The following is a 13,703-nucleotide window of genomic DNA, read 5'->3' as shown; positions in this document are numbered from 1 at the left end:
CATGCTTGCTTTCATTGACTGATGTACAAGAACACCTAGATCTCGTTGTACTTCCCCTTTACCTAACTTGACTCCATTTAGATAGTGATCTACCTTTCTGTTCTTGCCACCAAAGTGGATAACCACACATTTATCCACATTAAATTGCATCTGCCATGCATCCATCCACTCACCTAGCCTGTCCAAGTCACCTTGTATTCTCATAACATCCTCCTCACATTTCACCCTGCCACCCAATTTTGTGTCACCAGTAAATTCACTAATATTACTTTTAATACCTTCATCTACATTATTAATGTATATTGTAAACAGCTGCAGTCCCAGCACTGAAGCTTGTGGCACCCCAACTGGTCACCGCCTGCCATTCTGAAAGCAATCTGTTTATCACTACTCTTTGTTTCCTGTCAGCCAACGGATTTTCAATCCAAGTCAATATTTTGCTCCCAATACCATGTGCCCTAATTTTGCTCACTAATCTCCTGTGTGGGACTTTATCAAAGGCTTTCTGAAAGTCCAGTTACACTGCATTCACTGGCTGTCCCTTGTCCATCTTCATAGTTACATCCTCAAAAAATTCCAGAAGATTAGTCAAGCACGATTTCCCCATCATAAATCCATGCTGACTCTGACCTATCATGTTGCTGCTATCCAAATGAGTCGTAATTTCATCTTATATGATTGACTCCAGCATCTTTCCCACTACTGCCATCAGGCTAACCGATCTATAATTCCCTGTTTGCTCTCTTCCTCTTTTCTTGAAAAGTGGAACAACATTAGCCACCATCCAAACCGCAGGAACTGATCCTGAATCTATAGAACATTGGAAAATGATTACCAATGTGTCCACGATTTATACAGCCACCTCCTTAGGTACCCTGGGATGCAGACCAGAAGGTCCCGGAGACATAATAGCCTTCAGACCTAATAGTCTATCCACCACCATTTCCTGCCTAATATAAATTCCCTTCAGTTCATCCATTACCCTAGGTCCTTCAGCCACTATTACATCTGGGAGATTGCTTGCGTCTTCCCCAATGAAGACAGATCCAAAGTACCTATTCAACTCTTCAGCCGTTTCCTTGTACCCCATAATAAATTCACCCGTGTCTGTCTTCAAGGGCCCAATTTTAGTCTCAACCATGTTTTTTTCTTTTCACATACCTAAAAAAGCTTTTACTATCCGCCTTTATATTTTTTGACCAGTTTGCCTTTGTACCTCATTTTTTTCTCCGCGTATTGCCTTTTTAGTTGTCCTCTGTTGCTCTTTAAAAGTTTCCCAGTCCTCCAGCTTCCCGCTCATCTTTGCTATGTTATACTTCCTCTCTTTTATCTTTATACAGTCCTTAACTTCCCTCGTCAGCCATGGCCGCCCCTGCATCCCCTTAGGATCTTTCTTCCTCTTTGGAATGAGCTGATCCTGCACCTTCTGCATTATACCCAGAAATACCTGCCATTGTTGTTCCACTGCCATCCCTGCGAGGGTATTGAACCACTGAACTTTGGCCAGCTCCTCCCTCATCACTCCATAGGTCCCTTTGTTCAACTGCAATACTGACACTCCCGATTCTCCCTTCTCACTCTCAGGTTGCAGATTAAAACTCTTCATATTAAGGGCACTACTTCCTAACGGCTCCTTTCTTTCGAGGTCCCTGATCAAATCCGGTTTGTTGCACAACACCAGATCCGGAATTGCCTTCTCCGTGGTAGGTTCCAGCACAAGCTGTTCTAAGAATCGATCTCGGAGGCACTCCACAAATTCCCTTTCTTGGGGTCCAGTACCATCCTGATTCTCCCAGTCTACCTGCATGTTGAAATCCCCCATAACAACTGTAGTAAAACCTTTGCGAAAGGCCAATTTCAACTCCTTATTCAACTTACACCCTACATCCAGACTACTGTTTGGGGGCCTATAGATAACTCCCATTAGGGTCTTTCTACCCTGAGAATTTCTCAGTTCTATCCATACTGACTCGACATCTCCTGATTCTATGTCCCCCCTCGCAAAGGACTGAATATCATTCCTCACCAACAGTGCTACTCCCACTCCCTCTACCCATCAATCTGTCCTGTTGATAGCACAAAAAACCTTGAATATTCATTTCCCAGGCCCTGTTCACTTGAAGCCACTTCTCTGTTATCGCAACAACATCATGCCTGCCAATTGCCAACTGAGCCTCAAGCTCATCCACCTCAATTTTTATGTGTCACGCATTCATATATAATATTTTTAATTTGTTTATCCCCTCACCTTTCCTATCAATCCCTATCTTGGCAAATAGGGTGAAGGAGAATCCAAAGGGTTTTTCTAAATTCATTAAGGACAAAAGGGTAACTAGAAGAGAATAGGATAATAGAGAGTATTTTACATCAGTGTTTACTGTGGAGAAAGATATGAAAGATATGGAATGTGGGGAAATAGATGGTGACCTCTTGAAAAATGTCGATATCATAGAGGAGGAGATGCTAGATGTCTTGAAACACATAAAAGTGGAAAAATCCTCAGGACCTGATCAGGTGTGCCCTAGATCTCTTTGGGAACTGATTGCTGGGCCCCTTGCTGAGATGCTTGTATCATCAAAAGTCACAGATGAGGTTCCAGAAGACTGGAGGTTGGCTAATGTGGTGCCACTGTTTAAGAAGGGTGGTAGGAACAAACCAGGGAACTATAGACCAGTGAGCCTGATGTCGGTGGTGGGCAAGTTGTTGGAGGGAAACCTGAGGGACAGGATGTGCATGTATTTGGAAAGGCAAGGACTGATCAGGGATAGTCAGCATGACATTGTGCATGTGAAATCATGTCTCACAAACTTGATTGAATTTTTGAAGAAGCAACGAAGAGGATTGTTGAGGGCAGAGCAGTTTACGTGATCTAGATGGACATCAGTAAGATGTTTGACAAGATTCCCCATTGGAGACTGGTTAGCAAGGTTAGATCTCATGGATTACAGGGAGAACTAGCCATTTGGATACAAAGCTGGCTCAAAGGTAGAAGACAGAGGGTGGTGGTGGAGGGCTGCTTTTCAGACTGGAGGCCTGTGACCATGTCTACAAACGAGGTATAGTTAGTAAGTTTGCAAATGACACCAAAATTGGGGGTGTAGTGGACAGCAAAGAAGGTTACTTCAGGGTGCAATGGAATCTTGATCAGATGGGACAATGGGCTGAGAAGTGGCAGATGGAGTTTAATTTAGATAAATGTGAGGTGCTGCATTTTGGAAAAGCAAAGCAGAGCAGGACTTATACACTTAATGGTAAGGTCCTGGGGAGTGTTGCTGAACAAAAAGACCTTGGAGTGCAGGTTCATAGCTCCTTGAAAGTGGACACGCAGGTAAATAGGATAGTGAAAAGGCATTTGGTATGCTTTCCTTTATTGGTCAGAGCATTGAGTATAGTCATTGGGAGGTCATGTTGTGGCTGTACAGGACATTGGTTAGGCCACTTTTTGAATATTGCTTGCAATTCTGGTCTCCTTCCTATCAGAAGGATGTTGTGAAATTTGAAAGGTTCAGAAAAGATTTACAAGGATATTGCCAGGATTGGAGGATTTGAGCTAGAGGGAGAGGCTGAATAAGCTGGGGCTGTTTTCACTGGACTGTCGGAGACTGAAGGGTGACACTTTAGAGATTTATAAAATCAGGAAGGGCTTGAATAGGGTAAATAGACAAGATCTTTTCCCTGGGGTGAGGGAGTCCAGAACTAGAGGGCATAGGTTTAGGGTGAGGGGGAAAGATTTAAAAGGGTCCTAATGGGCAACTTTTTCACACAGAGGGTGGTGCGTGAATGGAATGAGCTGCCAGAGGAAGTGGTGGAGGCTAGTACAATTACAACATTTAAAAGGCATCTGGGTATATGAATAGGAAGGGTTTGGAGGGATATGGGCTAAGTGCTGGAAAGTGGGACTAGATTAGGTTAGGATATCTGATCGGCATGGACGTGTTGGACTGAAAGGTCTGTTTCCATGCTGTACATTTCTATGATTCTGTGGCTGGTGTACCAGCATCAAAGGAGAGGCAGCTTCTGTCTCTGGATCCCATTGCATAGAATTTTTAAACAGCTCACTCTAAAGTCTTTGGACACAATTTCCTGGCGTGAGGGGGTGGGAGTCAAGACAGGGGTAGGGAGTTATAAGTAAATGTGTAAGGACAGTGTTGGGATGTCTTCTTAGAAAATTCATAGGCAGTGGATCAGCATACGTAAGTCTCCAGTGGTTACTGTTTCCTACCACCTCTGGTGTACCATGTTTGGAGGCCATCATCTTATTGGAGATGAGCCCCTGGCTGTAATCCAGACTGTCCAAATACCACTGAAGGGAGTTTGCTGAGCATTTAGAATTTTATGCTTACTTTAGCCCTCTTTAAAAACGTGATTCTTTTCAACCCTGTGGTGAGGGACGCCTGGGTTTTCCTGTTTGTGTCAGCAGTGCCTAACTTACTTGCTAGGACTTGAAAGAGTTAAGAGCTGCCAGTCCCAGAACAGCAATTAAGGAGTTCTTTTGTGAATATAGCTGCCCTGATGTGGCTCCTAACCAGTGATCACTTCAGAACTCATTTTAGTGCTGACCTTGCGGCCCTAGAGCCCAGAATAAATCCTGTCCCCTTTCATAAAAAACTGCTTCAAGTTTTGATTTGATTCTCAATGATTTGGGATAATAGTCCTTGGAGCTGCATGGATTTGCCAACATCAGTTTCATTGTATTTCATGTACATTCTGGTCAGGGCACCGTGTTATCCTCCAGCTAAATGTATTTGAAGAATTTTTTTTTCACAACTGTAAGAAATGATAACGATAATTCCTGTGGATTAATCTTGGGGACAAGCCAATCGCATTGTGATCGCACTAATTATCTATTGCATGCCTGGAAGCATTTTCCCATTATTTTAATAAGGTACACTGCTGTAACTTACTTTGTTTTTGGAGCACTCGGCAGGAGTGCTATTAAAAGGGTTATTTCTTTATCAGCTTGATTACTATAAAGCTGTGTAATGCCATGGCCCCTACTTCCTGAATTAAACATAGATATGTGTGAGGTGGCTGGCTGCTGTGTTCCATTAGGGTTCCTGAAAGTCTTCTCCTGCTGACTGCTCCTCAGGTGCTGCTGCTTGTGGAGCTTGGACCTGCAATTCACGGAGCTTTAATTGAGACAAGTATAATAGACTCTGAGTGAAGCAACACCCCCAGATGAAAGCTGGTAGTGGAGATGGCACAACCCTGCTTTGAAGGAATATAGGTCTAGGTAGGCTGATCAGTGTTTTGAGTCTGATTTGCCTTTCTGTTAAACCAATGCTGACCTGCTCTGCAACAGGAATATTGATGATAAGCAATTGAAACAGTTAAGACAGAATGAAAATATATTTCTCATTTCAGGCATTTGAAGTTGAGGATAGCAAATTTTGTATCATCTGGCCTCATGAGAACAAGGTCAACTAGGAATGGGCAATAAATGCTGGCTCAGCCATTGAATCTTTCATCCCATGACTGCTTTTGTCAAAATATTTTCTTGCAATTGATGGCCCTGTTGGGTTGACAGGGCAGAAGGACAAGGGAAATGTGGGGAAGAAGAATATTTTGGTTGGGTGGAGTCCCTGATGTTGATAAAGGATACTCATAGGAGGCATCCTCCCTTACCTGCCCACAATGTCATTTGCTGAAAGGCAGTGGTTTGGACAGCTTGCATCGGCCTCTTCTTGTGATAGGTAAAATCTCAATGGTGAAGTGGCAGTAGAGTAGGAAAGTAGGCACTGCGAACGGTCCCACTGGCATGGCACCCATCTGCCATCTCATCTCTTTTGGATAGCTCATGGATCTGCAGTTGAGGGAGAGAGAGAGAGAGCTGAGCAGAATTGGACCATGGTATAACCTGACAGAAGAATGACTATAAATTGACAGTGAGGTTCAGGCTTTCACTTACCTGCAGTCAGGAAGTGGGAGGGCTGAGCAGAATGGAACCCCACTCAGCAGCTGCACTGGGTTTGAAATAAAATGTAAGCATCGCAGCAAAACTGTGCGTCGATTGGTTGCTGTTCAGCTACTATTGGTCTTTAGTTTAGATAAAGTAGTGTTTAAAGTTAAAGGAGCAAGTTAAGTCCCCAGTATCTATTTAACATCCTTTAAACTAGAGGAGGCAAAGATATATAGAGTGTAATATTTATGTAAGCTATGGTGGGGCAGTTCAAACACGTAGCGTCTTCCTGTATATGATGTAGGAGGTTGGTAACACACTCTGTGTCCATGATGACCAAGTAAACAGGAAGTGTCTCTAGCTGACACCACTTGAAATTGTCATGTTGGGTCTTGAGCAGCAGCTGGAGTTGTGCACGACTAAGATCATTGTGCACAGCACAGACAGTGCAGTGGTTACAAGCAGAAAGAGAATGGTGACCACCAGGCATGTAAAAGTACCAGGTGGGTATTGCTGGAGTACCCTGGGACCATCTCCCTCTCTAACAGATTTTCTGTCTTTGGTGCTATTGGGAGAGGTGTTTCTCAGTGAATGCTACAAGAACCTGGTCCATGGCACCATTAATAGCTCCGTTGTACTGGGGGCAGGGAGAGAACAAATAATGGAAGAACAATACTGATACAAGATTTCATCATACATTGAACAGGTAGACATTACTTCAGCTGCAGATATGACACCAGAATGACACCAGTCCCATACTGATTGTGGTCACTATGAAGGTCTCACCTTTTCAACCTCACCCCCAAGGCAAGTTTACTCTCAGTTTAAAGTCACCAGCAGCCATCTCCTTATGGTTCTCTGCGACTCTGGTGACTTTATCTTTACCTAATCAGGATGGCGTGTTGCCTCCCTGATGTCAGTGTGAGCTGCTGCAGGACATTCTTAAGGGGATGATCATCATCCAGACTTCATGGTCCATGTCAGAATGCAGGTAAAAGAGGGTGGGATCTCTGCATGCAGAATGCAGGGAGCAAGGCAATAAATTGAAAGACAGTAATATTCGGATTAATCCCAGTGGCACTCACCAATGAGATCAGGATTAGGGGAATGGACTGGATAGATATATGGCTGGAGAGATGGTGTAGGAGGGAGGGATTTAGATTCCTGAGGGATTTTGACTGATTCTGGGGAAGATGGGACTTCTACAATGTGGAGTCTTGTATCCCAGTAAGGCCAGGACCAATATTTTCACAGTGACATTCACCATATTTGATATTGCCTCAGATAATCCAAATATAAAAACTGTCTGGCTGGAGTTAAGGAACAAAGGAGACAGAAAGCATCACTGAAACTTGTCCATAAGTCTTCAAGCTGTAATAAGGCAGGAAACTGATTTGCAATAATGTTGAAGTGGATGAATTCTTGGAGTGTGGACAAGGTGTTGTTTTTAGACCTTTAGCCATCTAGAGAACAGACTATGATTGATTTGGTCATTTGCAATGAGAAGGGGTTAATTAATAATGTGTTTTTTTTCTACAGTGTCCTTCAGGGAAGAATGACCATAACATATTACAGTTTTTCATTGAGATGAAAACTGAAGTCATTTTGAATTGTGAATCTAATATCTTAAATCTAAATAAACAAAACTGTGACGGTATGAGAGAAAAGTGAGTAATGGTATTTTGGGAACCTTCACTAAAGGCATTACAGTGGATCTGCACTGGTTAATGTTTAAGAAACAAATACAAAAAATACAACAGTTTGACATTGCTTTCCATTGCAAAAAAACACAACAGGAGCTGTGGCCCAATTTTGGTTAACAAAATAAATTAAAGATTGTATTCAGTTCAGAACAGGGTCACAGAAAGCTAGAAAAACTAGCAAGCCTGTGAATGAGGAGCAGTTTAGAATTCAGGAAAGGAAGTCCAGTCAAATTGCATCCTACTTAAGGTCTCCTCTAAATTATGGAGATGAAGCATAGACTTAGTGGTCACTTTGAGGAACAGCTGCGTTCTGAATGCAAAAGACCCTGAGCTTCCAGTTGCCTGCCACTTTAACACACCGCCTTGTTCCCTGGCCAACATTTCTGTCTCAGGCTTGCTCCAGTGCTCCAGCAAAGCCCAGTACAAGCTAGAAGAACAGCACATCCTTTTCCACTTGGGCACCCTTCAACCGTCAAGAATCAGTATTGGTTCAGTAATTTTAGAGTCTGAGCACCTTTTTTCATGTCCTTTACCCATCCCCACATCCCTGTTATGATAAGAGCTGCTTCTATCATATTTTCACCCACTAATGGTCCCTATTATCAGCTTTAAAGTCCCCCCCAGCTCACTGTCATCTTTCCCTTTGTCTGCCTGTCTTCACTTCCTCTGGGCTCTGTCTGCACCTATCGCATACTTTCCCACCCTGCTTCAGCAGATATCTCACCTTTTCCTAGCTACCATCAGTTCTGAAGAAGGGCCACTGGTCCTGAAACATTCTCTTTCTCTGCACAGATGCTACCAGATTGGCTGTGATTTTCCAGTAATTTCCATTTTGTTTCAGATTTCCAGTATCTGCTGTTGCTTATTTCATTATGACAAAGAGTAATTGTTGTCCTCAGTCTAACCATCTATTTTATTTACTTTTCTGTTGGAACTCACCTTTGTAAACTGAACACTTTTAATTGACATGTGTTTCAATGTGTATTTAACAACTCTTTCTGTTAGTTTGACATTTAACAGGGCCTATTAGTAAATTTGCCACCAATTCCAAGCTGGGAAAATATCCAAAATAAACTCATTCAAAAAGCTAATAAAGTGCTGACTACTGCAAATCATGCTTTTACTTGTTCAGTTGCCTATTGTACTTGCATTTCTCTTCAATAGTCATCTAATCTATCACGCTATATGTTATAGCTACTTTCGTAACTAAATAATACTTTCTTTCACTGCAGGATAACGATGTCCGAATTATTCTGGGGCAGTTTGATGAGAATATGGCAGCAAAGGTATTCTGCTGTGTAAGTATGAAGCAGTGATATCAGCAATAATCAGTATCCATTGTCCTGACCATCGCATCAATTGTAGAGTAAAAAGAAACAAAACATTAAGGTTGTGTTGATTTTTGCTTATTAAATGAAGCAGAATGTTAGAATGCAATGAAGTGAGGTAAGTGTAGTTGTTACTTTGGCTGTTTTTAAGCCAAAAGTAATAAAGATGAATGGAAACCCCATGAAAAGAATAAATTATTTGTGGAATGAAATAGTAAATAAATGTTAACAAGAAAAGCTTACAGTCAGACACAAGGATATACAAAAATGTTTTTGGTTTGTTTGCACCTACATAATTCAATGGATAATAAAGTTATTTTATATCTATTTAAGAAGCAGAATTTATAGAATGATGAAGAATACAGTGCAGGAACCAAGCGTGTGCTGATACATGACACTTTTTAAAGCTAAAACCTTTTTGCCTCCACTCTGCCCGTATCCCTTGATTCCCTGTGAATTCATGTATCTGTCAAGATGCCTCTTAAACATTGCTATTGTATCTGCTTCTACCTGCTGCTCTAGTAGCACTTTTCTAGCACTTACTACCCTCTGTGTAAAAACCTACCTCTCACATCTCCTTTAAACAAACCCTCTTTTATCTTAAAACCATGTCCTCCAGTAATTGACATTTCAACCCTGGAAAGAAGACTCCGACTATCCATTCTATACATTCCTCTCATAATTTGTAAAGTTCTAGCAGGTCACCCATCAGCCTCGGACATTCAAGTGGAAAAAAAGCTCCTTTTGTCTAATCTCCCCATATAGCTAATATCCTTCAAACCAGGCAACATCCTGATAAATCCTTTCTGTACCTTCTCCAAAGCCCCCAAATCTTTCTGGTGATGTGGCAACCAGAAGCATACACAATGTTACCCATGTGGCCTCATTGATTCGATGCAACTGCAGCAAGTCATGCCAATTTTTATATGCTATGCCCTGACTGATGAAGTCAAGTAAGCCATATACCTTCCTGACCACTTTATCCACTTGTGCTGCCATTTTCAGGGAACTGTGGAGCTGTACGCCTGGATCTCTCTGTATGATAATGCTTCTAAGGTTCTGCCATTTATTGTATACTACCCTCCTGTACTAGATCTTTCAAAGCACATTACCTGTAGAGACCTCGCATTTTTCTAGATTAAATTCTATTTGCCAATTTCTCTGTCAAAGTCTCCAGCCCAACTATGTACTGCTGTATCCTTTGGCAATCCTTCTCACTTTCTGCAGCTCCCTCAATCTGTGTTGTCAGCAGACTTACTAATTACACAACCTATATTCTCCTCCAAATCATTTATATACATGCAACAAACAACAGGGGTCCCAGCACTGATCCCTGTGGAACACCTCTGGTCACAGATCTTCAAGCAGAAAAACACCCTTCCACCAGTATTTTCTGAATTTTATAACCAAGCCAGTTCTATATCCATCTTACCAGCTCAATTTGGATCCCATTTTACTTCATTTTTTGTATCAGTCTACCATTAGGGACCTTGTCAAAGGCCTTACTAAAGTCCATGTAGACAATATCCACTGTCCTGCCCTCATCAATCATTTTTGTCACTTGCTCAAAAAAAAATTGAGTTTATGAGACACGACTTTCCTCGCACAACACCATGCTGTTAATAATTCCATATTTATCAAAATTTGAATAAATCATATCCTTAAGAATCTTCTTCAATAAATTACCAACCACTGACGTAAGACTCAGTGGCCTGTAATTTTCTGGATTATCCCTATTTCTGTTCTTAAAAGAAAGGAATGTCATTGGCTATTCACCAGTAGTCTAGGACCTATCCTGTAACTAAAAAGGACTCTAAGATTTTGTACAGGGCCCCAACGATTTCCTCCCCTGCCTCACTCAGTATTCTAGAATAGATCCCATCAGGTCTTGGGGATTTGTCTATCTTAAAGTTTTTCAAAACATTTTGGTAAGTCAAACTAGGCCAGGACTTTCACAGTCAATAGTAGGGCTCTGGGGAGCATTATAAAGATAAAGGAAACCATTGGATGAACTGTACTTAGATTTCCAGAACGTATTTGACAAAGTGCCACATCAAAGGTTACTATGCAAATTAAGAACTCACGATCTAGGGATAGCATTTTAGTATATAGAAAGGATTTGTTAGTGTATAGAAAGCAGAGGTATGAATGGGGAGCAAAGAAATCTATGAATACAGGTTCATAGCTCCTTGAAAGTGGAGTTACAGGTAGACAGAGTGGTGAAGATGGCTTTTGGCATGCTTGCTTTCATCAGTCAGACACTGAGTGCTGGAGGTCGGACATCTTGTTGCAGCTAAACAAGATATTGGTGAGGCTATATTTGAAGTACCGTGTGCAGTTCTGGTCACCCCACTATAGAAAGGATGTTATTAAACTAGAAAAAATGCAGAAAAGATTTATTAAGATGTTACCTAGACTGGAAGGTGTGAGTTATAAGGATAGGATGGAACTTTTTCCCCCAGGAGCTTAGGAGCCTGAGGGGTGATCTTATAGAGGTCTATAAAATCATGCCAGCCATAGATAAGGTAGATAGCCAATAGCTTTTCCCCATGATTCGGGAGCCTAAAACTAGAAGACATAGGTTAAAGGTGAAAGGGGAGATATACAAAAGGATCCAGAGGGACTTTTTTTTACAAAGAGGGTGGTGAGTATCTGGAACCATCTGCCAGAGTTAATGGTGGACAAAAGTACAATTTTGTCATTGAAGAAACATTTAGACTGGTACATGGATGGGATTGATGGATATGGGATGTGGAGAGGGATATGGACCAAACATAGACAAATAGGGCTGACCTAATTGAGAAAACTGGGCAGTGTAGGCAAGTTGGGCATGCTGTAGACCTCAATGACACTAAAACTCTATCCAACTCCACTTTTTTTAATATTGATGTGCCCTAGAATATCAACACACCCCTTTCTAGATTCACCAAACTTCTGTGTTAAAAGTAGATCAGGTAGATTTGCAAATCATTTATATAAGTGATGAAAAACAGTGGACCCAGCACCAGTCCTTGCGGCACACCAATGGTCACAGGCCTCCAGTCTGAAAAGTAACCCTCCACCACCATCCTCTGATTTCTACTTTCGAACCAGTTCTGTATCCAAATAGCTAGTTCTCCCTCTATGCTATGTGATCTAAATTTCCTAACCAATCTGCCATGAGGAACCTTGTTGAACGCTTTACTGAAGTCCATATAGATCACATCTACCGCTCTGCCATCAAGAATGATTGTGATCTAAACTTCAGAAATTGTGTAGAAATTTGTTTTTTTTTTGCCAAACCTATTTTCCGAAATTTGTTCATGTTGTCAACCATATAAAATAAGATTAGAGAGGGCTGCATATGAAATTTGGCAATGCTGGCCTCAATGTCAGTGTCCAACCCTGAGTCATTTCAAAAAGAGGGTACTTTGGGATGTTATGAAGACATGGGTGTACTGTACCTTTAAGAGAATAAAAGCTAACAGTGACAGCACCAAGTGTTCTCAATAACACACAATTAGATTAGATTCCCTATAGTGGGGAAACAGGCCCTTCAGCCCAAGACCAACTCTCCAAAGAGTAACGCACCCAGACCCATTTCCCTCTGACAAATGCACCTAACACACTATGGGCGATTTACTGTGGCCAATTTACCTGACCTGCACATCTTTGGACTGTGAGAGGAAACCCACACAGACAATGTGCAAACTCCACACAGACAGTCACCCAAGGCTGGAATCAAACCTGGGACCCCGGTGCTGTGAGGCAGCAGTGCTAACCACTGAGCCACCGTGTCACCATAACATGTGCTCCAGCTACTGGGATAGCTGGTTGCCTTGAAATGCCAAAACAGATTCAATTTAGGCCTATCAGTTTAGATTATACCATGAAAAGTATGAAATTCCAAGTAAGTTTGAATCGAGTATATTGACAATCTTAAAAGCCAATGACACAATCTGATGCTTTGGGGCAAATTGAATAGTTGGGAGGAGAACTGCCACCAAACCAACAGATGTCAGAACTCTCTGAGAGGTACCTGTCTAGAGAAGGAGTTTGCACATAGAAAAACCTGAACACTGACCTGGGGAGCAAATCTACCAACAAATATGAAGAGAAGATTCAACTGCTGGCTGGTTTTAAAATATGAATTTTTCTGTAAATTTTAATCTGGAGTTTTATCAGACTAGTATTGTAAAAGAGAAGGTAAAAGATCAGTTAGAGGAAGGAATTGTAAATAGTTGTGAGTTAATTATTCTTCATTAAACTTTAAGAAATAAAGTTGTTACTTTTTACTTTAAATAGTTCTTGACCACTTGAATTTTCACAGGTTACTGCACAGGATAAATCTTTCCTGTGTTGCTGGTTTTAAATTTAGCAGGAGGGTTTACCCCATGTCATAACAGGAATCAGACTGGAAAGTAGCACTTTGCCAACTGAGGCCAAGTAGGATTAATTAGGATTAATTATGGCTATAGCTACTGAGGCCTGGAGAGATTACCCCTTCAGAATCAAAGACAGGCTGATGACACATTTTGAAAAATTAAAATGGACCTACCTGTCCTTATCCTCCACTATCTCCATGTTCACATCGGCAGCTCCTAACCTTGCCACTGCGTAAGTCAACCTTTGTGTGCAGGAGCGCCTCCTAATTAAAATTGAAAAGTAAAGTATTTTAATATTTCCATGGAGAGGAGCTGTGTTAGTTATAAAAATGGTATTCTACAGCTAACATCGTGACTTAAACAGAAAGAAAGAAGGATCATCTGGATAAGCCATCCCAAATGTTTTGAC

At 41.5% G+C, this 13,703-nt stretch overlaps 1 protein-coding gene across 3 annotated transcripts in view; it reads left to right on the top strand.

Moving 5' to 3' along the window:
• The window catches only part of gabbr2 (gamma-aminobutyric acid (GABA) B receptor, 2), a 1,039,525-nt gene that overhangs the window by 692,597 nt on the left and 333,225 nt on the right, over window positions 1-13,703 (top strand). For all 3 annotated transcript variants that reach the window (XM_043689956.2, XM_043689957.2, XM_087987153.1), the window contains exon 5: window positions 8,835-8,900. In XM_043689956.2, the coding sequence (XP_043545891.1) occupies window positions 8,835-8,900 (66 nt within the window). The remainder of the gene's footprint in view (window positions 1-8,834; window positions 8,901-13,703) is intronic.

This window comes from Chiloscyllium plagiosum, unplaced genomic scaffold (genome assembly GCF_037043375.1).
Source record: "Chiloscyllium plagiosum isolate Xiang-an unplaced genomic scaffold, Cpla_swu_hap1 HiC_scaffold_5, whole genome shotgun sequence".
Lineage (NCBI taxonomy): Eukaryota > Metazoa > Chordata > Chondrichthyes > Orectolobiformes > Hemiscylliidae > Chiloscyllium > Chiloscyllium plagiosum.
This window is presented reverse-complemented; position numbering and strand designations above follow the sequence as displayed.